This window comes from Bombina bombina, chromosome 1 (assembly GCF_027579735.1).
Source record: "Bombina bombina isolate aBomBom1 chromosome 1, aBomBom1.pri, whole genome shotgun sequence".
In the NCBI taxonomy this organism is placed as follows: domain Eukaryota; kingdom Metazoa; phylum Chordata; class Amphibia; order Anura; family Bombinatoridae; genus Bombina; species Bombina bombina.
In genome coordinates, this window is record NC_069499.1 from 1,348,419,145 (window position 1) to 1,348,444,621 (window position 25,477).

Genomic DNA, 25,477 nt, shown 5'->3' on the forward strand with positions numbered 1-25,477 from the left:
GTTTAGTGTGGGTGGCATTAAAAAGGGGGTTTAGGGCATTTCTCTTACGTCTAGTACAGACTAGGGAGTGGGATTAACCCTTGCACCCACTAAACTGAATCACAAGCTTGCCTGGTGTGGCTAGATTGTAACCTATAGGTGACAGAAAAAGTGGGCTGATAACCCTTTCTGTGCCAAATAAGTGACTGGCGCAGGGTTGGATAACCTTGGTTCGTCACACTGATATATTATTGTTATTATTATTATTATTACTATTATAGTTCTTTTTGACCACTACATGTCTTTTTTTTTTCTTCTTAAACCAAAATAAAAATGGCAGCATGTACTCTGTATTAGCTTTTTGACCAAATTCTATATATTCAATCCAAGAAATAGAATCTCACTTTGTTATGTTAATGTCTCATTGACGCAGTTAGAAGTGTGAATAATGTTGCCAAGACTGGCAGTATCAATGTATTAATGACATCAGAGACATCACCGACAAATCAGAGAGCATTCATCAAGGAATGGGGTTAAGTAGATGGGTTGGGAAATAAGAAGATAGGGGAGTGAAGGCCTCATTATCTGTTGCAGGGCAGAAGTAACAGTGTTTCGTTGACAGGTGGTGGGTAGGAGGTGAGTCTTTCAGGTGTGAGAGGAAGTGTGATCTTTCTAAAAGTATCAATGTTATTCCTGAAGTAATCTAAGAGATTAATAGTGGAGGTGCAGGACAAAGTAGGAAGTTGAAGGTTTAAAACAACTGTCTTGTGCTGGATGAGAGGAGTGTTACTGACAGCCAGGAGTTAACTACTGTTATGTTTATTACTGGCAGTGAAGAAGATCATTGTCTAAAAGAATGTCAGTAGAGGTAATCATTGCTCTTAAAATCACTGACAGCCATAGGGTTACTCACATTGCTAAATTGGTAAAGCTTTTTATGTGTCACATAAGATAAGGGGTAATTGCTCCTTTGCAAAAACATATGGGAGACTAGAGTGTGACTTTAAATTGGGGCCATTTAATTTACCCTTGGGTTGAAGTCCCTGATCTTTTTGTAACTTGGAAATGTTACATAAACAAGGAACCTGGGCTAATATGATAGTGTAAGGAAGCACAATTTAAGCTTTCTACTATAGTATTTTCAGAGCTCTAAAAGATGGTTGTTACTCGAGAATGCTAAAAGATAGAAGACCCCTCTCGGACCAGAAATATTAAGGACAAGAATGTCAATAGAAAAATGTTTATCAGGTAAGTAGATGGAACAATACAGGGAATGAGAAGACCTGTAAGTCCAAAAGTGCATAAAAAACCCTCAGTGCTTTTTCATAAACTTTATTCACTTGGGATGTTTTAAAATAAGTCTCCATTGTAATTAATAATGCAAGGTTTGAAAAGTACTGAGTTTATCAGATCATCGGTAAAAAAGCAGAACAGCGGCCTCAGTAATTTCTTTACTTGCGCTCCATCCTCTACCTGTACCATATCCATCCCAGTCAAAAGCTGCAAAGTCTCCACACTGCCTGGGGTATCCCTCTGGAATGTATCCTCCACCTCCAATACAGTGCTGTAAAAAAACAGTCATTGTTTGATTGTTGCTGATAATACCAATACCAATTTGGCAGATTATGAAAAAAGAATACAACAATTTTATATGTACATAATATATCATTGTGCATAATTTTGTCATTGTTAGATTGTTAGATGTCCACTAATTGGAAAGTTTCATAGATCCTAATTAAAACATCAATATTCCAAATAATCCAGTGTGTGAAATAGTGTTTCTATGTTGATACCATTAAGCCAGTGGTCTCAAAGTACAGGCCCTGGGGCCATATGCGGCCACCAAAATAGTTTCATGTGGCTTTCACTTGTTTAAGGTAAACCATTAATTTGGGCTGTCAATTTTTTTTAGGGTTCTAAGAGGTGTAACTAGTTGATGTTCTATATAGGGATGGGCACTTAAAAGATAAATATAAAGACAAGAGTCCAGTGTAGACTCCCACCATGCCATGCTTGGATAAAGGTTACTTTCAAAATTGTTATACAGTTCCAGAATGATCACTTCACTTGGCACTCACAAGATAAAAATATAGACAACTGTGTATGTCTGTTGTGGGTTACAACTTCCACCATGCACTACTACTTGGGTAAATGTCACTTCTAGTTCTTAGTATATCTAGCACTTACTCAGTTCAAGCGGCCCCCATGAGAGCAGGACACTTGGCCAGTGGCCCCCAGATACATTGAGTTTGATGCCCCTGCTTTAAACTGAGTCTTTTATCTCCAATAACACATTAAAGAACATAAACTGATCACTAGAGTTTGTACCATTAAGCTTTTCAATTACATTACATTTTTGGGTTTTCCTTTAAAGTGCTAAAACAGTAAAATAAATTCAAATCTTTATAAGTGAAGACACAGTTCTAAAACATCTTGCATTACTTAACTATGTGAAAAACTTAAACATGAAAATAATTTATACAACAAAAAAAGCTAACCAACTTTTATAAAAGATAAATGGATGTTGAAGGTAGTGGACATTGATTGAATAATATTGAGAGGAGAATGTTATGAGAGTTGATGCTTAGGGGCCGATTTATCAAGTGTCTGTCAGATATGATCTGCTCAGTGGATTATGTCCGACAGACATCGCTGAATGCCGACAGCATACGCTGTCGGCATTTAACATTGCACAAGCAGTTCTGGTGAACTGCTTGTGCAATGCCGCCCCCTGCAGATTCACAGCCAATCAACTTCTAGCAGGGGTGTCAATCAACCCGATCTTATCCAATTGGGTTGATTGCTGTCTGCCGCCTCAGAAGCGGCGGACTAATTAAGGAGCAGTGGTCTTAAGAAGGCTCCCGCGAAAACAGGGGGATCAGGGGCCGTTCGGCCCTTGTTAAAACAGCCCCTTTGTGGATAATGAAACATAACAGTGATTAGAGATTAGGTGTTATTAGTTATTATAAAAACAAGGTAGAGGGAGAGCATATTTGGGTGGGAAGTGAAAGGTAAAAATGGTTAGAGTAGATATTAAAGTGATAGTAAACAATATTGGTTTTCTGAGAAAAAATAATTACTTTTTTATTTTATGCATGGATCACTTTTTCTTAAAATATATAAATATAAGCAAGTACTTTTTAAAAATAATTTTAAATTACATTTTCATGGAATCTTGCGCCAGCCCCCTCTCAATTGGCATTTATACTGCATGTCCGGACCTCCCAGAGACATAGTGAACACGCAAGTTAGATTAGAAAAATAGTTTAAATTGATAGCGCTTAAGACAAACTGCACATGCAGGTCACAGAGGTGCGCTGAAAATATAAAGCGGTTGGACTGCTCTATGCACCACCTACACTACAGCAAGAAAAATAAATGTGGGCGGAGGTACAGGTGAAATTGAGGGGTGAAAAATAGCACAGTATTTGTTTGGTAGCAAATTAAAAAGAAAGATGAGTATTGGTTTGTTAAATATTTAAGTTAAAGGTAATGGGGGGGGTAGTTATCAAGCCGTCTACTTTTCTGGCTTCGCCGGCCCAATACGCCCGCCTAAGCTCGCCTACCTTCGCCGCCGCGGACCTGAAAAAATACGCCTAAGTTATCAAATAAAGCTGTCAAAAAGCCGCGGGGCGATGAGCAGCGGACTGTGACAGTTATCACTCATCCGATCTCGCTGCCCTTCGGCTTTTTCCCAGCTTTATTGCTAGCCTGTCACTAAGCACTCACACTAAACTACACTGTTCTACCCCCTATACCGGCACCCCCGGAGCCTCCCGCAACTCAATAAAGTTACTAACCCCTAAACCGCCGCTCCTAGACCCCGCCGCAACTCTTATAAATGTATTAACCCCTAAACCGCCGCTCCTAGACCCTGCTGCAACTCTTATAAAGGTATTAACCCCTAAACCGCCGCTCCCGGACACCGCTGCCACCTACAGTATACCTAGTAACCCCTATCCTGCCCCCCCTATACCGTCGCCCTCTATAATAAAATTATTAACCCCTATCCTGCTGATCCCGCACCTCTCCGCAACTAAATAAATAGTTTAACCCCTAAACCGCTGCTCCATGAACCCGCCGCAACCTATATTAAACCAATTAACCCCTATCCTGCCCCCCCTACACCGTCACCACCTATAATAAATTTATTAACCCCTAATCTGCCCCCCCTACACCGTCGCCACCTATAATAAATTTATTAACCCCTATCCTGCCCCCCACTACGCCGCCGCCACTGTAATAAAATTATTAACCCCTGAACCTGTCTAACCCTAACACCCCCCTAACTTAAATATTAATTAAATAAATCTAAATAAATTAACTCTTATTAAGTAAATGAATCCTATTTAAAACTAAATACTTACCTTTAAAATAAACCCTAATATAGCTACAATATAAATAATAATTATATTCTAGCTATTTTAGGATTTTTTTTAATTTTACAGGCAACTTTCAATTTATTTTAACTAGGTACAATAGCTATTAAATAGTTATTAACTATTTAATAGCTACCTAGCTAAAATAAAGAGAAATGTACCTGTGAAATAAATCCTAACTTAAGTTACAATTAAACCTAATACTACACTATCATTAAATTAATTAAATAAACTACCTACAAATAACTACAATTAAATACAATTACATAAACTAACTAAAGTACAAAAAATAAAAAAAGCTAAGTTACAAAAAATAAAAAAATAAGTTACAAACATGTTACAAATATTACAACAATTTTAAGCTACTTACACCTAATCTAAGCCCCCTAATAAAATAACAAACCCCCCCAAAATAAAAAAATGCCCTACCCTATTCTAAATTAAATAAATTTCAAAGCTCTTTTACCTTACCAGCCCTTAAAAGGGCCATTTGTGGGGGCATGCCCCAAAGAAAACAGCTCTTTTGCCTGTAAAAGAAAAATACAACCCCCCCCCACATTAAAACCCACCACCCACATACCCCTAATCTAACCCAAACCCCCCGTACAAAAACCTAACACTAATCCCCTGAAGATCATCCTACCTTGAGTCGTCTTCACTCAGCCGAGCCACCGATGGAACTGAAGAGGACATCCGGAGCGGAAGAAGTTAATCCTCCAAGCGGCGCTGAAGAAATCTTCCATCCGATGAAGTCATCATCCAGGCGGCGCTGAAGAAAAGTCTTCGATCCGGCCGATGTCATCTTCAAAGAGGCGCTGAAGAGGTCTTCTATCCGGGCAAAGTCATCTTCCAAGCCGGGTCTTGAATCTTCCTTCCGCCGACGCGGAACCACCTTCTTCACCGACGGACTACGACGAATGACGGCTCCTTTAAGGGACGTCATCCAAGATGGCGTCCCCTCAATTCCGATTGGCTGATAGGATTCTATCAGCCAATCGGAATTAAGGTAGGAAAATCTGATTGGCTGATGGAATCAGCCAATCAGATTCAAGTTCAATCCGATTGGCTGATCCAATCAGCCAATCAGATTGAGCTCGCATTCTGTTGGCTGATCGGAACAGCCAATAGAATGCGAGCTCAATCTGATTGGCTGATTCCATCAGCCAATCAGATTTTTCCTACCTTAATTCCGATTGGCTGATAGAATCCTATCAGCCAATCGGAATTGAGGGGACGCCATCTTGGATGACGTCCCTTAAAGGAGCCGTCATTCGTCGTAGTCCGTCGGTGAAGAAGGTGGTTCCGCGTCGGCGGAAGGAAGATTCAAGACCCGGCTTGGAAGATGACTTCATCGGATGGAAGATTTCTTCAGCGCCGCTTGGAGGATTAACTTCTTCCGCTCCGGATGTCCTCTTCAGTTCCATCGGTGGCTCGGCTGAGTGAAGACGACTCAAGGTAGGATGATCTTCAGGGGATTAGTGTTAGGTTTTTGTAAGGGGGGTTTGGGTTAGATTAGGGGTATGTGGGTGGTGGGTTTTAATGTTGGGGGGGGGTTGTATTTTTCTTTTACAGGCAAAAGAGCTGTTTTCTTTGGGGCATGCCCCCACAAATGGCCCTTTTAAGGGCTGGTAAGGTAAAAGAGCTTTGAAATTTATTTAATTTAGAATAGGGTAGGGCATTTTTTTTTATTTTGGGGGGGTTTGTTATTTTATTAGGGCTTAGATTAGGTGTAAGTAGCTTAAAATTGTTGTAATATTTGTAACATGTTTGTAACTTATTTTTTTATTTTTTGTAACTTAGCTTTTTTTATTTTTTGTACTTTAGTTAGTTTATGTAATTGTATTTAATTGTAGTTATTTGTAGGTAGTTTATTTAATTAATTTAATGATAGTGTAGTATTAGGTTTAATTGTAACTTAAGTTAGGATTTATTTTACAGGTAATTTTGTATTTCTTTTAGCTATGTAGTTATTAAATAGTTAATAACTATTTAATAACTATTCTAACTAGCTAAAATAAATACAAAGTTACCTGTAAAATAAATATAAATCCTAAGATAGCTATAATATAATTATTAATTATATTGTAGCTATCTTAGGGTTTATTTTACAGGTAGGTATTTATTTTTAAATAGGAATAATTTATTAAAGTATAGTGTAGTGTTAGGTGTAATTGTAACTTAGGTTAGGATTTATTTCACAGGTACATTTCTCTTTATTTTAGCTAGGTAAGCTATTAAATAGTTAATAACTATTTAATAGCTATTGTACATGGTTAAAATAAATTGAAAGGTACCTGTAAAATAAATATAAATCCTAAGATAGCTAGAATATAATTATTATTTATATTGTAGCTATATTAGGGTTTATTTTAAAGGTAAGTATTTAGTTTTAAATAGGATTCATTTACTTAATAAGAGTTAATTTATTTAGATTTATTTAATTAATATTTAAGTTAGGGGGGCGTTAGGGTTAGGGTTAGACTTAGGTTTAGGGGTTAATAATTTTATGACAGTGGCGGCGGCGTAGTGGGGGGCAGGATAGGGGTTAATAAATTTATTATAGGTGGCGACGGTGTAGGGGGGGGCAGATTAGGGGTTAATAAATTTATTATAGGTGGCGACGGTGTAGGGGGGGCAGGATAGGGGTTAATACATTTAATATAGGTTGCGGCGGGTTCAGGGAGCGGCGGTTTAGGGGTTAATACATTTATTATAGTTGCGGTGGGCTCCGGGAGCGGCGGTTCAGGGGTTAATATGTATAGAGTAGCTTGCGGTGGGCTCCGGGAGCGGCGGTTTAGGGGGTAATAACTTTATTTAGTTGCGGCGGTGTAGGGGGGGGTCAGATTAGTGGTGTTTAGACTCGGGGTACATGTTAGGGTGTTAGGTGTAGACAGCTCCCATAGGAATCAATGGGATGTCTGTCAGCAGCAAACTTGTACTTTCGCTATGGTCAGACTCCCATTGATTCCTATGGGATCCGCCGCCTCCAGGGGTGGCGGATTGAAAACCAGGTACGCTGGGCCGTAAAAGTGCCGAGCATACCTGCTAGTTTTTTGATAGCTAGCAAAAGTAGTGAGAATGAGCCGCACTTGTGTGCGGAACATCTGGAGTGACGTAAGAATCGATCTGTGTCGGACTGAGTCCCGCGGATCGATGCTTACGTCACAAAATTCTACTTTTGCCGGTCTCGAGCCTTTGATAACTAAGGCGAATCAGCCTCGCCACAAATACGCTGCGGAATTCCAGCGTATTTGAGGTTGACGGCTTGATAACTAGGCCCCACTGAGTGTAGATGATTTGCTCTTTTTCAGTTAGAATATGCACAGGGTGGGAGGAAAATCAGTATTTATTTGATAGGATTTAGAAAATAAGGCAAAGGTGCCTGTTAAGTGGTGAAAATTGAGTGTATCTAGAATAACTGCTTAGTATGTACTGAGATTTATATGCAAGTAAATATTAGTAATATACATTAGTAGTAATATATCTACAAAATAATAATATATCAACAATTAAAGAGTAGATTGGTTGTTACACATTTAGGTTGTACTTACATGTTCCACGTTACAACCAGTCACCTTGACTCCTGGACACAGCGCAAGAGCGGCTTTTTCAGTATTTATAACTCTGAACTGGACATAGCCAGCAGTAAATTCATCTGCAGAAAAAAGGTGTCTTGAATACAAAAGCTAGGGAAGTTTTATAATTATGTATACGTTTTACTAATGATGCACATAGAGAAACAGTCACCTATAATATAAAAAAACTGGCATATATTTTGCTAAGAAAAATGCACATCGTCCAGTGGCAGAAGCCTAATTAGAGACATTAAATAACTTGTGCAGGTTATGCCCAAATACACACCTCCATGTTAAACTACTATTATCTCTTCTTGCCTTTACCATTTGCAGCACCTGAATAATTACCGACATAACCTGATGCATTTAATCTATTGGCCAAGATTCAATAACACCCAACTTCTTGTTCTATCCTTTCATTCCATCCATGATGAGACCACTTTTTATAACAAAACACTTACACTTATATTTACATTAACTGATTTACAAGTGTGTTTCTCAAGTTGTTACAGTTGAAATAATTTAACCCCTTAGTAATAGGTTCTCATTTCATGTGTGAGACATACTGTATTGGTCAATTAATGTAACTTTAGATGTTAATGCCAGGAATACCCACTAAGAAATCTATTAAAATATATCACATTGACAATAAAGCACTTCAACAACCTCATGAGTACCTATCTATCTAGCATCTAGATTCTAGCAGTCTGTTAGATGTTAAAGCTGTTGTCCCTGAATCAGAATCCTATTTCAATTTAGTATATCATGCTCAAAGGCAACGTTCTTATATCATGAAAGATTTAGACTTACTTTTTCCATACGGTGAAAAGTAAGAAGTTGTCTTCTCAGGGCTTCCTACATCATATACAATGGGGACAGCAGGACCATTGTGTGCAAGGCAATTTCCAATATTATACTTCACTGGGTATTTCTAAGGATGGACAATAATAAATATTATTATTATTTAGTTGTTGTTTGATGCATGTTTATTAAGAAAGGCTCTGTGAGAGCCAAAAGCATTGAGTTTTAAGTGTTACAGACATTCTATAAACTTTTTGAGGGGTTCAAAGAATCCATTAAGATGAGATTTGATAATATCAATCACTGTCTAAAAAGACCCCACCAGAAAGAAATGGGACGATTTTGCAGAATCTATTGAAACTAGATCTCACTTTACATCAGGATTAAGCTCACTGCAAAACCACACCACTGGGAAAAGCCAACAAAGTAAAGAACTCTGTTTACATTCACACAACTAGTTCCCACAGTGAGAGTTGAGGTAAGGTTGGTGGCTTTTAGAACTGAAGTTAGCTGAAATCCACTATACGAGTCATGAAACAACAAACGGCAGGAAAGTCTAAACCCAAGGGAAAAAAACCTGCAAGTTCAAATGAAGGACAAAACCCGGTTCCCATAATGAGCTGGAAAAGGACGCAAGAAGCAGTAACTCACAAGTCGGGAAGTGAGATAAAGGAACATAAACCACTAGAAGGCACAGTGTAAAAAAAAGAAACCACAGATTAACATAATAATTTGTCCAATACTAAGAATAATCTGGCCAACGTTTTTACTGACTGAGATATATATATATATATTTTAATGAACTGACACATTGTTTAACTGACTAACGTGTTTCATATATGGACATTTACATTTCTAAAAATTCTTTTCTTTTAAGAAAAATTCCACACGGTTGTTGGTTGTTAATATTTTCCATCCTTTGAAACATATTTAAATGTTTTTTTATTGCAGGATTTATAATGTCCAGCGCCTGTTTTTCACTCTTTTGTTTACAGGTTGGTTATACACTAGAGCTATTAAAAAAAAACCCAGAGCATTAAAAAAAGGATCACACATACATTACACTAGGTTTTAGAGCATGTTTAGTATTATGTTAGTTATTTTTTTAGTTTTATCTGTTTCTGATTTATTTGTAAGCCTTTTCTTGTTTTAGTTACTTGCAGCTAGTTGTTGATGTTGGCGTTAGTTGTTATTACCAAATATAGATCCCCTCTTGTGTTACTCCGGTATTTAAATGCATTACCTTGTACAGTTGAAATAGATTCCCACCCTCGCCAGGAAGAAATCCAGTTTCTGTGCGATATCTCAGTAGAGAAGAGTTCCTCCAGAGAAACATTGGTGTCTTGTTTGGAACGTGCCATATACCCAAGTCTTTGGCAGAAATGTCATAATAACCAGGATTCTGAGAAAATAATGTAGCTTTATCAACAAATGAGTTGCTACTAATACTAAGATTCCTATTATGTAATGTGTTAAATAAAATGTTAAGATTGCAAAAATGTTTAATCACTGTAATAATCTGGAATCATATGGTTTGCAGACTTAAAGGGACATAAAACAAGTTGAGATAGAGACAGAATATAATAATACTAGTCCTAAATCCCATTTTTTGCAGTACAGCGGTCCCACCCCTTGCTCTCTCTCTCCCCCTCTCTTTTGTGCTCTCTCCCGCTCTTTTTTGTGCTCTCTCCCCCTCTCTTTTGTGCTCCCTTCCCCTCTCGTTTGCGCTCTTTCCCCCTCTCTTTTGCGCTCTCTTGCTCCACCTCTCTTTTGCTCTCTTTCTCCCCCCCTCTCTTTTTCTTTCTCTCTCTCCCCCCTCTCTTTTGCTCTCTTTCTCCCCCTCTCTTTGGTGCTCTCTCCCCCTCTCTTTTGCGCTCTCTCCCCCTCTCTTTTGCGCTCTCTCCCCCTCTCTTTTTTGCTCTCTCCCCCTCTCTTTTGCACTCTCTCTTTCTCCACCTCTCCTTTGCTATCTCTCTCCTCCTCTCTTTTGCTTTCTCTCCCCCCTCTCTTTTGCGCTCTCTCTTCCCCTCTCTTTTGCGCTCTCTCCCCCTCTCTTTTACGCTCTCTCTCTCTCCCCTCTCTTTTGCACTCTCCCCCTCTCTTTTGCGCTCTCTCCCCCTCTCTTTTGTGCTTTCTCCCCCTCTCTTTTGCGCTCTCTCCCCCTCTCTTTGGCGCTCTATCTCACTCCACCTCTCTTTTGCTCTCTCTCCCCCCCTCTCTTTTGCTCTCTCTCTCCCCCTCTCTTTTGCTCTCTCCCCCCTCTCTTTTGCTCTCTCTCACCCTCTCTTTTGTGCTCTCTCCCCCTCTATTTTGCACTCTCTCCCCTCTCTTTTGCGCTCTCTCTCTCCCCCTCTCTTTTGTGCTCTCTCTCTCCCCCTCTCTTTTGTGCTCTCTCTCTCCCCCCTCTTTTTTGCTCTGGCTTTCCCCCCTCTCTTTTTCTCTCTCTCCCCCTCTCTTTTACGCTCTCTCTCTCCCCCCTCACTTTTGCATTCTCTTTCTCTTTTGCGCTCTCTCTCCCCCCTCTTTTGCATGCTCTCTCTCCCCCTCTCTTTTGCACTCCCTCACCCTCTCTTTTGCGCTCTCCCTCTATTTTGTGCTCTCTCTCCCCCCCCTCTCTTTTGCACTCTCTCTCCCCCCTCTCTTTTGCACTCTCTCCCTCCCCCTCTCTTTTACTTTGTCTCTCTCCCCTTTTTTTTGCTCTCGCTCTCCATCCCTCTCTTTTGCTCTTTCTCTCCATCCCTTTCTTTTGCTCTATCTCTCCCCCCTCTCTTTTGCTCTGTCTCTCTCCCCTCTCATTTGCTCTCTCTCCCCCTCTCTTTTGCTCTCTCTCCCCCTCTCTATTGCCGTCTTCCCCTCTCTTTTACTCTCTTTTCCCTCTCTTTTGCTCTCTCTCTCCCCTCTCTTTTGCTCTTTCCCCTCTCTTCTGCTCTCTCTCCATCCCTCTCCTTTGCTCTCTCTCTCCCCCCTTTCTATTGCTCTCTCCCCCCTCTCTTTTGCTCTCTCTCCCCCCTCTTTTGCTCTCTCTACCCCCTCTCTCCCCCCTCTCTCTCCCCCTCTCTTTTCCTCTCTCTCTTCCCCTCTCTTTTGCTCTCTCTCTTTCCCCCCTCTTATTTTCTCTCTCCCCCTCTCTATTGCCGTCTTCCCCTCTCTTTTACTCTCTTTTCCCTCTCTTTTGCTCTCTCTCCCCCCTCTCTTTTGCTTTTTCCCCTCTCTTCTGCTCTCTCTCCATCCCTCTCCTTTGCTCTCTCTCTCCCCCTTTCTATTGCTCTCTCCCCCCTCTCTTTTGCTCTCTCTCCCCCCTCTTTTGCTCTCTCTACCCCCTCTCTCCCCCCTCTCTCTCCCCCTCTCTTTTGCTCTCTCTCTCCCCCTCTCTTTTTCTCTCTCTTCCCTCTATTTTGCTCTTTCCCCTCTCTTTTGCTCTTTCCCCTCTCTTTTGCTCTCTCTCCCCCCTCTCTTATGCTCTTTCCCCTCTCTTCTGCTCTTTCCCCTCTCTTTAGCTCTTTCCTGTCTCTTTTTGTCTCTCCCCCTCTCTTTCTATTTCTCTTCCCTCTCTCTCGCGCCGACTGCGTCCGACCACGCCCCTGCCATGCTCGACCATGCCGCCAATCATGCCCGGCCATGCCCACGCTCCCCAGCCACACCCACTTTCACCCCCCACCACCGCAAACAGCATGTGATGTAAGGCAGGGTGTGTTTGTCCTTGTGCAGTCTCTACTGCGCATGACAGTTTCGGACAAACACACTTGGCCTTTTATATTATAGGATGTACTTTAATTACTTTACCTGCAACTTTATATTGCAGTGCCTCATCATTAACCATTTCTTTTAAGTTTCTGATTTGTACAGCTCTAACTCCCCCCACACAATTCCTTATATGGCTATAGCTATCTCCACCTTGGATTTGGTGGAATACAAGACTTTAATACTCCATATCTGCTGGAGCATGCCTAGAAGCAAATAATAATAATAAATATAATAATATGTACTTTAATTACTTTACCTGCGAATTTATATTGCAGTGCCTCACCATTAACCCTTTCTTTTAAGTTTCTGAATTGTACAGCTTTAACCCCCCACACACACAATTCCTTATATGGCTGTATCTATCTCCACCTTGGATTTGGTAGAATACAAGACTTTAACACTCCTTATCTGCTGGAGCATGCCTAGAAGCAAATAAGCTGCTGTGAACAAATTTAAAATACAATGCCTGTGTGTCTGATGCTAAACACTGATACATAGAACAGAATGTCATCAAGACTATATTCTTCAAAAAAACTTTTATTAGCTCAAAATAACTGCAACGTTTCGGGGTGTTAACCCCTTAATCATGCTAAACACTGATAAGGAGAGGTGGATCAGACTTCTCCAGACAACATAGCTATGTAACTAATTTTGCTTATTCTTGAAAATTATTTTAAAATACTTGCCAGCAATTTTTTAAAAAAAAATTATGCAAACTATTTTTTACTTAATTAGCCCTTTTAGGATATACATATATCTCAACATGTTTTATGGCACTTTAATAATCTAGTACCTTGTAGTCATCACTGGTTGCTCCATCTGGTAACCCAAATGTGGCATAGTTTGCCCAATTGCCATCTCCCTCTGGGTAATCTATAAGGTCCCCCTGTTGACTAGACCAGCGATCTCCCACTGTGCACTTCCCAAACATGTTGTTTTCATGGACACTGGCGACTAGAGTCCAGCCTCCCCCTTTTGTGGTCATGTCACAGAAGGTTTGATAGGTCAACCCATCTTCAGTCATAAGGGTGTAAATCCCATCTGTAATAAGGTTGGCATATTAAATAATTCTGAAACAATGAACATCCAACTGAAAAAATATAAATTGTGTGTTAATTTCTATAGTATCTTATTATTGTTAAAATGTAGTAAAAATATATTTTTTTTTTTGGCATGCAGTTTATGCTAGTTTTAACTTTAATAAAACAAACTCTATTATCTACACTCATGAGAAACCATAAATCTGATCCACCTGGTAGAAAAAAGTGTGTATGAATAAGTTATTGTATATGACAGTAAATGCAGAGGATTCCACCTGGAATGTCTGTTTATATAGCAGTATGTACACAGCTTCTATATACTTTGCATATGAGCTTATGTTCTACAGAGCATGTAGACCCCTTGCATGTAAATATCATACTGTTAATAGTATTATGAGGTCTGTGTCATTCTCTCACCAGTAGCACGTCTGTCAGACTGTTTGATATCCTTGCAGCTCCTGTACCCAAATCGTTCATTGCCTCCAGCTGCATAGCTGTCATCCAGGGAGATGGTTTGGTCTGAATCCTCATCTAAACATGCCAGCAGATTGAGAATGTTCTTCTTCTTCTCAGAAAAAGAAAGATGATCTACAAAATGAAACAATGGCATAAATAGAAACATAGGCTTAGGAAGGTGACAATGATGGCCCTGCCAAGAGTTGCACTGTTGTAGTCAGCTCAATACATAGAGAGAACAATGGAAAATTATAATTTTATTACTTAACTATCCTGCATCCCACTGAGAGTGTAATCTCTTCTGCTGGCTGTGTATACTTAAGCTATTCAATAGCCTATACTCCAGTATTAATTTGTTCAGTGTAGGTGGCGATACCACAGGCTAAATCAGCTATTTCAAATGCTGAAATAGGAGTAAAGGAGCTACTTGTAACCAATTTAATACACTCTAGCAGGTTAAAAGGATCATTGGGAATAATTTAAAGGGGAGAATCTTTTTGGGGTGAACCGTCCCTTTAAGAAAGTGATCTGCAAACAGTTGGGCTCTTAGGCTTACATGCTAAGGGGGTTCAAGGGGATAGCAATGGAGGAGAGGAACTGGTATAAGGAAAGGTTAGTGTAGGTTGTATGCATTCTTGAACAGTAAAGTCTTTAGGGAGTGCTTGAAGCTTTCAAAACTAGGCGAGAGTCTTGTGGAGCAAAGTAAAGAGTTCCACAAGATGGGGGCCAGTCTGGAAAAGTTCTGTAAATGGGAATGTGAGGAGGTAACAAGAGGAGAGGAACGTAGGAGGTCGTGAGCAGGGGACAGGAGGGAGAGTATCTGGAGAGATATAGGGGGGAGCAGTGCAGTTGAGGGCCTTGTATCTCAGAGTTAGAATTTTGTGTTTAATCCTGGAGGCAAGAGGAAGCCAGTGAAGGGATTGGCAGAGAGTTGCAACAGGTGAAGAGCGACGTGTAAAGAGATGAGCCTGGCAGAGGCATTCATTATGGATTGTTAAGGAGCTAGGAATCAGCTAGAGAGACCAGAGAGGACAGAGTTGCAGTAGTCGAGATGGGAAAGGATGAGAGAGTGGATTAAAATCTTAGTTGTGTCTTGTGTAAGGAAATGTCTATTTTAGAGATGTTTTTAAGGTGGAAGCGGCAGGTTAGACAGGTAGGAAGAGAACCACGAGAGGGCTGTGTCACAAATGCCGAAGTATTGGAGGGTTTGGGGCATAAGAGGTTGGTCAACAGTATCAAAGGCTGAGGGCAGATCAAGGAGGATAAGCAGAGAGAAGTGGCCTTTGAATTTTGCTGTAAGTAGGTAGTTGGAAACCTTAACGATTGCTGTCTCTGTGTGAGTGATGGGGATGAAATCCAGATTGCAGTGCAAGGAAATGGGATAGGCATGCATATACTAGCTTTTTTAGAAGCTTTGAGGCAAGAGAAAGTAGGGAAATAGGGCGGTAGTTGGATGGGGAGGTTAGAGCGAGAGAAGGTTTTTTGAGGATAGGTGTGACCAGTGCATGTTTTAGAGATGAGGGAAATATACTGGTGCTGAGGGAGAGGTTGAAATAGTGTGTGAGTATAGGGGTAAGGGTAGAAGAGAAGTAGGGGAGTAGCTCTGAGAGGATGGAGTCGAGGGGACAGGTAGTGAGGTGAGAGCACAGTATAAGTGCATAAACTTCTTCCTCAGTAACAGGTGAGAAAGAGCTAAATTTATGGCTACGTGTGTTTTGGTTGATTGCAAGCTTTTAAAGGGGGGAGTGTACTGGAAGTATGTTGATTGCTGATTTAGTTTCTGATGGAGTTGATTTTGTTATTGAAGTGGCTGGCAAAATCTTGAGCTGACAGAGAAGTTTATTAGGAGGTGGGGTTGGGCGGAGAAGAGTATTGAAAGTGGATAACAGAAGTTTTAGATTTGAAGAAAGAGTAAAGATAAGAGTAGACAAGTAATGTTGATTATAAAGATTAAGGGCAGAATAGTAGGAGTTCTAGATGAACTTGTAGTAAAGAAAGTCAGTTGAACTCCAAGATTTTCTCCAGTGCTGCTCAGCAGTACAGGAACATCTGCGTAGGTACTGTGTCAGAAGAGTATGCCAGGGCTGAGGATGAGTGTGTGATTTCCGAGTTATGGTAGGAGGGGCCAGATTGTCAAGGACCTATGTAAGGGTGGAATTATAGTGGCAGATAGATTGGTCAGGGCAGGTAAAGGAGGAGATGTGAGAGAGGAGAGGTTTGAGGGAATTAGCAAGCTGCTGCTGATCTAATGACATAATGCTTCTGTGAAGTGTGGTGTGAGGGGTAGAAGGAGGGAGCGTTGTAGGGAGGGATGTAATGTTGCAAGTGAGGAGATGATGGTCAGAAAGAGGAAAAGGGGAGTTTGTGAAGTTTGAAATAGTGCATCGATAGCTAAAGATCAGATCAAGGTAGTGACCATCTTTGTGAGTGGGAGAGTCAGTCCATTGTGACAGACTGAACGAGGAAGTGAGTTGCAGAAGTTGTTTTCCAGAAGAGGCAGTGGAATTGTCAAGAGGGATGTTGAAGTCACCAAGAATAAGGGCAGGGGTGTCTGAGGAAAGGAAATAAAGTAGCCAGGCAGCAAAGTGATCTAGAAATTGAGTTGAGGAGCCAGGGGTCAGTATATAACTGTATAAAGAGGGGAGAGAATAAACAAACCATGTGGGTTTCAAATTAGGAAAATGTGAGGGAAGAGATGGGTTGTATTTGTTGAAAGGTGCAAAGAGAGGAAAGTAAAATGCTAACACCACCTCCTTGTCTATTACCAGACCTAGTAGTGTGGCTGAAGTGGAGACCCCCATGTGACAGTGGAGTAGTGGATGCTGTGTCTAGGGGAGAGAGCCAGGTTTCTGTGAGAGCCAGAACTGTTGCTTCATACTTCATAGCTGCTTTTACCTATAAGTTAGTTTAGCAGGGCCATATGGGCCCCCTAGAGGTGTGAGTCTGGTGTTGACTGAGACCTCTGGGACCCCTGTAGTTATGCCCCTGTATGTGTTTTTCTATTAGGGAAATAAGTATTTTGCATATTTTGACACAATCTTGTCACCTTGCAGATTTACCGCAGGAAAATGTTTAACGAATACGCTGAAACCTGACAACTTTCAACTATAAACATCAATAAATAAACTATTAATTTTGTACTAATTTAACTTAAATGTATTCACATGCAGTGTAGTTTTATTACTGTTTTTACTGTGTGCATTAAATAGTTTTGATTTCTCTGATTAATTTCAATACAAATTGTAATTTTTCTATAAAGAATAATATTTGCAAAATAATTTTACCATTTTTTAAAGTTATTTATTAACAATACAGGACCAGATTACAAGTGGCACTCTAATTAAAACAAATTTTTGCCGCTAACTGCGGTCAAAATAAAAATTCCTCTTTGTTAGGTAAGCATGCATATTATAAGACGTTTATGGGGTGCGCTGTATAAAAACAAAAAAACTTGCAAGCTAACCTGACCCCGCATTAGACCAACTGCTCTTAACCTGAAGTGAGTTATGAATACTTTAACTCTTTCCTGTCCTATGGCGGAATCTATTCAACAAAGGGTTTTCCCGCTTGTGGATCAATGTCGGATATATTCCGACATTACTGTTCCGGTTTTGCATTTCACAGCTAAATAGCAACATCCAGTGATTACTTGCTGGACTAACTAGCTAGCTGTGAAATTCAAAAGAATGGCAGGGTTTGTATTTAGAAAATAAACATCTAATATAACATCTCCCCTTTTAACCCTTTTGAAACATTTTTATTAATATGCTAAAAAATTCTTATTAAAAAGTGTATATATGAGTGTAATACTATATTTTTAAATGTGTTTTATGCAACTTTTATTTAAAAAAATATTCTAGCTCAAATTAACGCTGTCACGCTATTCATTGAAAGTACAGGCTGCACTCGTCGGCAAAGTCGGCACGCACTTACCTTGGATTTGTAATATTAAAGCCGCAGTATACAGTATGTATATATATATATATATATATATAAAGACCTAGGGGTAGATTTATCATAGTGTGAGCAGACATGATACAATGTAGCGTATCATGGCTGCTGCACATTAATAAATGCCAACAGCATACACTGTCGGCATTTATCATTGCACCAGATTTCTGTCCGCGGCCTCAGAGCAGGCGGACAAGTTATGGAGCAGTGGTCTTAGACCGCGGCTTCATAACTTCTGTTTCCGGCGAGCCTGAAGGCTTGCCCGGAAACGATGGGCCTCAAGCTCTATATGGAGCTTGATAAATCGGCCCCCTAGTGTAAAGTGTAAGGGTTAAAATAAATTGTTCCACAAAACACATCACAAACACATTAAAATAAACTATTACACAGATATATACCACTGCTGATAATTATTAATATAAATGTATTTTAACGCTTAAAACGCATATGGTATATCACAAGTTTTTTGACTGGGAAGGGCTATTTTATATATAAACAAACATATATATATATATATATATATATATATATATATATATATGTGTGTGTTTGTTTTTATATATATATATATATATATATATATATATATATATATATATACTTATGTGTATGTGTATTTACGCATATATATATATATATATATATGTGTGTGTGTGTGTGTTTATATGTATGTACATACATATTTACACATATAAACACATGTGTATATATATATATATATATATATATATATATATACACTTTTGAGCCATTTCCAGTTAAATACCTTAAAATATAGAATATAATTTCTATTCAATTTTAATATTTTTAATGTTTTTTTTTATGTTTTGCCTAGAAATACATTACATTACAATGTACTTTACTTGTTCTTTTTATTTTTAAATATATATTTCTATATATATATATATATATATATATATATATATATACACCTGTATATATATCTATACCTGTATATATTCATATAGATATACATTTATAGATATATATTTTATAAAACATAATCATATGAAGAACATTGGAATGTAAAGTATTTATAACTACTTTCGACTTTAGCGCAGTTGGTCTAATGATTTGTCGGATTAATGCTCTAGCGATAAGTTTTTTTTTTGTTTTTTTTAACAGTGTACTTCATTAAATTCTTTGGTAGAAGAAGTTAACGTGGTTGCGATATCCGAAGCCCTGAAGTTAGAACACATCAGACTTTCACTCGCACGCTAACTTTTTACTTTTAACTTGAAATATGTGCTCAAACCAGCCCACTTTATCATTTTAATATGAGCACAGTTAGTGAGAGCAAACTTTTAGTTAGCACCCCATTTTTAACTGGCCCATTATTGTGCAATAATTCTATTTTTTTTTATTTTAAACTATACCAAATTAAGTCCTTTTAATATAATTATTACAAATATATATATTTGCAGGTCATTTTGCATAGTGTATAGACAGCATTTATATCCCTCTGTGCTCTACCAGTTCAATTGCTACTCGCCAAAGGCAAGTGGGCAAGTGGAAATTTTGAACCCTGGTGTAATGTATTACGTTTCTTTAAAAAAACAACAAAGTGACCATAACATTTTTTTTTAATCTTACTGAAAACCTAATAGTGTATGTAAGGTTTTACAAATAATATACAGTAATTGGTCATTTTCAAAGCTTATTACAGTTATTAAAAGAACATAACAGTGTTAATTGAATTGGATGGCAGTATTCAAATACAGTAAGAAACATTTCTGCAATATAATAGTTTTTTAAAAAAAGCTTTTCACTACGTCCAGCTGACAATTTGGGCCTAGTTTCCATTGAGGTGGTAAAGTTTGGAAACTAATGGTAACATAAAAATCTCCATAGACTTTAATGGAGATAGATATTTTAATCACCAGTTTCCACAATTTACCAAATCAATTCTAGGCCATGGTGAGAAGTTGTGCTCATTTGGATGAAATAATTGCACTTATTTAGTTCCCATGCATTCTTTGAGCACTATCAATAGCACTAAGAGCACGTGAGATCAGCGCCACTAAATAGCAGCTGGTTCCATGCGCCATAAAAATGTATACTCAAGCAGTGCAAAGTTTTAAAGAAGAATTCTTGTAGACAAATGTATGGTAGCTCAAATACCTCTATAATTACTACTGTCAATTTCAAATATAATATTTATGCCCCTGTAGTATGTGTAAACTTTTAATCTGATATGTAATATAGGGGGTAGATGAGTCCATTTTAAATGTACAGATGGTGATTTAGGATATATTCGGTTTTGTTATTTTTAACAGTTCATATTTTTGGCCTTGTGTTGTGATTTCTTTTTATCAACAACATAAACTATACAAGAAAATAAAAAAAAACTGATGTAAGAAATGGGTGGGGTTTTAAGAGGGCCCTCCCACTTCTTTAAATGCTCATTCTGCCCTACGAACCTTTAACTTCACCAGCAGTTACCCCTCTTAACCCTTATCTGGTTGTTCATGATTATTGAATATATATTGAAAAAATATATGGTGACTAATAAATGTTAATTCTGTCCATTTAATTGAAACCGGCCTTTTGGTGAATACACATTTAAGAATTTAGAGCCCATGGCTTCCCTAAACAGACTTTTGGAAGAGATACAAGAGATTTATTTGTCAATAAATATAAACAGTTGCTTTTAGCAAATGTACCTTTATGTACCTATAAACATGCTTATGAGCCACAGTATTTGAACTTTATCATTCTACCTCCCTTATAAATCTACTTACCACAGGAGGCTGATTGTCCACCGGAAACTGCCAGAGTAACGAGCAGCAAAGTGACCAGCATTTTCACCTGAACAATGAAAAAATGACATTGAATCAAGTATAGTGAGGTATGGCACATACTCAACTTCACATTACAAAGATATAATTACATGTTTATCATACTAAATAAAACAACTAGCACATGCATTATATATTGCTATGCACATTACTAAGATAGATTAACAACTATAACATACTAAATAATAGAGTGAATATTTACAGTGTATACTGTATTCACTGAGATATAATTATGTATAATTACATATGAGTAATACTGATTAATTTTGCAAGTAAGCACAGTGTAAGCGTATGTACATTGCATATATATATATATATATATATAATGATATTTAGGGGCCGATTTATTAAAGGTCTTGCGGACCTGATCTGACAGTGCGGATCAGGTCCGCAAGACCTCGCTGAATGCGGAGAGCAATACGCTCTCCGCATTTAACATTGCACCAGCAGCTCACAAGAGCTGCTGGTGCAACGCCGCCCCCTGCTGATTCGTGGCCAATCGGCCACCAGCAGGGAGGTTTCAATTTCCGGTGATTCCTGTCCGCCTCATCAGAGCAGACGGACAGGGTTACGGAGCAGAGGTCTTTAGAAGACTGAAGACTTGCCAGAAACACAGGCCCACAAGCTCCGCTCAGAGCTTGATAAATGGGCCCCTTAGTACAGTGAGCATCTTCAGCATTTACTGCAGTCTATTAAGATATAGGCCCAGCATTAACAATGAGCGGGCAGACAGGGGCTTACATTTTTGCCCCTGTCCACCTGGCATCGTATCTAGCAGGCAACGGGAAGTGTGCAACGCCACCCCCTGCGTGCAGTTGGCTCTGGCCGAGCAGGGGGCAATGTGGCACACTTCCAGCTGCCCGCTAAACGCGATGCTGTCAATCTCCCAGTCAGAAAAGTCCAGGGGATTGAGATAAACCACATAAGAGTTGGCGTAATGGGTTAAGAAGCAGCGGTCTGATGACAAGTAAGCCTGCAGTTGACGGGCTTCATAAATGGAGCCTATACAGTATAAATCATACTGGATAATTGAGTAATCTGCCATGTCCCATATTGATACATAATGACATTTATTTTACTAAATATTAAGTATGTGCAAAAGTTTGTATTTTGGCATTCATTAGTTAAACAAATTCCAAAAATGGCAGCGATCTGTGGCATTTGGTGCCTGTTTATTAGAGTAAAAGTGCAACACATAAATAACTGTGCAAATACAAATGAAAAGAAAGAAGGACACCAATGCATGGTAAATCTTTGTATTAAAAATCAATGAGTACAGAGAATAACTTCTGAACTGGTTCTGAGAGACAGAGCATATGAGGTTATGTCTAAGGCCCCGATATTCAAAGCACCCTTCAAATCTGGTCCACCATTCCTCCCAGAAGGTAGCACCCCCAAACAAGTGGTATCCCTAGGTGCCTCATCAAATTGCTGACAGCATACTAAAAGGGCGACTTTATCCCTACACCCTGCTTGACCAGCATTCCTTTTAAGAAGCGGCAGACTGGGGTTCATTTCCGGTCCGGCGCTGAGTTCCAGGAGCCATACAGGTATGGGAGGTTGGCTAGGAGCTTAAGGCCTAATACATGGTAACCATCAATAATCACCTAATCAACCCCATACAGGTATGGGGGTGGTTAGAAGATTAAGACCTAATAAATACTGACAATAATCACCTAATCAGCCCCCATAATGTTATGTTGGGTGGTTAAGAGATTAATGCCCTACACTAAAACCTAAGCCCCACCCTAAAAATTTTTTTTTATCCAAAATAAAAAAACACCATTATACCTAACACTAAACTATATGCCCCATAAAACAAAAAACCCACCCAAAACAAACAAAACCTAAACCATAACACTAAAATAAATTACAATAGCCCTTAAAAGGACCTTTTGTATGGCATTGCTCTAAAGTGATCAACTCTTTTTGCTAAAAACATAAATTACAAACCCCCCCTCTACAATACAATAATAAAATCTACCTTAAAAAACGGTCTAGAAAATAAAAGTAAAAATAAAAATCCTATTCTTAAAAATAAAATAAAAAACACCCCAAAAAAGCCCTAACTAACCACAAAAGTCTTGCTCACTGTTCGAAAATCGGGCTCCTCAATAACCAGACTTTGGGCCCAATTCATCCCTGATCCTGACGCTGGGGTCCCATTTTCATGGTAGCTCCGGAAGCCTATCTTAATGGTGGCAGAGATGGACTTTAGTGGCCTGTTCCGCCACCTCCGCTATGCATCTTCTTTTTATCGGCTCTCTTTTATGAGCCCTCCTCTTCATGCGGTTGCTGCCGCACACTGAGATTCTGGAAGAGCAGAACCACAATATATAGGAGTACCACTTAATTCTTATTGGCTGATTTCAAATCAGTCAATCCCTATTTGCTGATTTGAATTATTCAATAGCAAGAACGTTTTTAAATTTAAATTCTAATTATCCTTTTTTATTGGATGATTAGAATTTAAATTTAAAAATGTTCTTGCTATTGGCTGATTTAAAATCAACCAATAGGGATTTACTGATTTAAAATCAGCCAATCAAAATTAAGTGGTACCCCTATATATTGGGGTTCTGTGTTTCTGGAAATTCAGTGTGCCTCTGTGACCACATGAAGAGGAGGACTCGTAGAAGAGAGACAAAGAAGATGCGGAACGTAGGTGGCAGAAGAGGCCGCTGAAGTCTGCCTCACCAACTGCAAATATGGGCCCCCGTGCCAGGAGCTAGGACGAAAAGAGCCCAATGTAGGATCAAGAGGAGAGTACCACTTCTGGGGATAGATCGGGCTTTTTTTGGGGTAGGTTTTTTATTTTTAACAATAGAGATTTTTATTTATTTTATTTTATAGTCTAGTTTTTTTTTTAAGATAGATTTTGTTATTTTTTTGGGGGGTGTTTTTTTTCCGTATTGTAGGGGGTTGTAATTTTTTTTTTTTGCAAAAAGAACTGATCACTTTAGGACAATGCCCTACAAAAGACCCCATATTATCCATATACTGTTAGATACTGTATAGAAAACATTGTGCTCACTCCCATGGAGTTATTTATGAGTCAGCACTGATTGTATAAAATGTCAAAATAACTGAGATAAGGGGGCAGTCTGCAGAGACTCAGATACAAGGTAATCACAGAGGTAAAAAGTGTATCAAAATAACAGCGTTGGTTACGCAAAATGGGGGAAATGGGTATAAAGGGAAAATCTATCTTTTTAAACAATAAAATTTTTCAAGTAGACTCTTCCTTTAAGTGTGCATTTCTCTTTCTATTCTAGGTAATTCTCTGTTAAAGTTATTTTAAAAGTTTGTAGGTTAACTCTGTAATAAGCTGTTCATCTATGACAAAATATACCTCAAAGTTACATTAGGATCTAAGAGATAAAGAGGATAAAAAAAGAAAGCAGTAAAAGTACTTTAAAGCAGTATGAGAAGGATAAACAAAATGTAGTACAGACTGTGCTATAAGCAAATAATAAACAATTCAATGTTTACACTTACATTATGTATAATTTATATTAAAGAGATATATGTGAACAGAGAGATAGAAATATATACATAGGCAGATTTAAAGTAAAAAGATGGAAACAGGAGACTGCTGGACTCGGACACTTACCATCTCAGAAGCTGTTCTCCTACTGAAGGTTTCAGATACCTCCTTCCTTATAAAGAGTTTTTTTTTACCAGACCTGTTTATCTGCATTCATATATTGGCTTATCAGATTTAGTTTACTTATTTTATCTGATAGGTGTGGTGATCAAATAGTTAGTGGTGGGGTGTTTAAATAGTATGTCAATAAAATAGTGCTGCTGTACTTCAGATAATATACTGTATATATACTGTATATATATATATATATATATATATATATATATGTGTGTGTGTGTGTGTGTGTGTGTTTTATACACACAATACATTTCTCCAGTAGTATCTAGTATTACTGTGTATAGTACATACTCACTATCTATCATATTATGTATATTTACTATCTGTGTATTGTGCATATTCAATATCTACTAGTATGAGTGTGTATAGCACATTCTTGATATATCTGATATTACTGTTTATAGCACATACTATTTAGCATTGCCGTATATAACGCACACTCAGTATCTTTACTGTTTATAATACATACTTGGTATATGTGTACATATGTAAGTGTGCGTATGTGTATGTGTGCTCACGCATATACATACATATGTACACTCACATACAATACATATACATACACACGTACATTTACATCTTTAAGCCCTTCCAAGTCCAACACCTTGGGCTAGATTTAATAAGCAGTAGGTGCTGCTTTCTGTACCTGAAGTTTCTGGCTCGGAATGATTGACACCCCGTGCTAGCCTGGCCGCGAATGTGCAGGGGGCGGCATTGCACAAGCATTTCACGAGAAATGCTTGTGCAATGTTAAATGCCGACAGCGTATGCTACAGCGAATCATGTCTGCCCGCCATTTGATAAATTGGCCCCCATGTCTTCACTATACCTGACTAATAAAGAAAAAAAAAAACCTCCCTATTATAGCTATAGGAGCTATGTCGATACGTGCATATAAAGGCCCAGATGTTCAAAATTGTGGGAATATTTTTTTTAAAGTTGTGTGTCCGAGCAATGCCACCGAGCGGTGATGTCAATGGGAGCGTGACGTCACCACCAACATCGCTGATCATCTGCATTTTACTGCGGAGGTAGGGGGTCCTAATTGAAGTGTGCCTACACGGCGCAGACAGTGCGCTCACTGAAAGCT

At 38.8% G+C, this 25,477-nt stretch overlaps 1 protein-coding gene across 2 annotated transcripts; it reads right to left on the bottom strand.

The window, feature by feature from the left end:
* Positions 1-1,295: 1,295 nt before the first annotated feature.
* On the bottom strand, positions 1,296-24,433 carry LOC128649678 (intelectin-1-like). 2 transcript variants are annotated; one of them, XM_053703073.1, is made up of 8 exons: positions 24,337-24,433; positions 20,667-20,733; positions 13,936-14,106; positions 13,272-13,519; positions 9,978-10,136; positions 8,744-8,864; positions 7,910-8,013; positions 1,296-1,543 (listed from the first exon to the last, which is right to left on the bottom strand). In XM_053703073.1, the coding sequence occupies exons 1-8, from the start codon at positions 24,421-24,423 to the stop codon at positions 1,391-1,393; spliced, it is 1,110 nt and encodes a 369-aa protein (XP_053559048.1). In that variant the 5' UTR covers positions 24,424-24,433; the 3' UTR covers positions 1,296-1,390. The 2 variants fall into 2 exon arrangements, with proteins under 2 accessions (XP_053559048.1, XP_053559055.1); XM_053703080.1 differs by lacking the exon at positions 24,337-24,433 and adding an exon at positions 22,798-22,878.
* Positions 24,434-25,477: the final 1,044 nt, after the last annotated feature.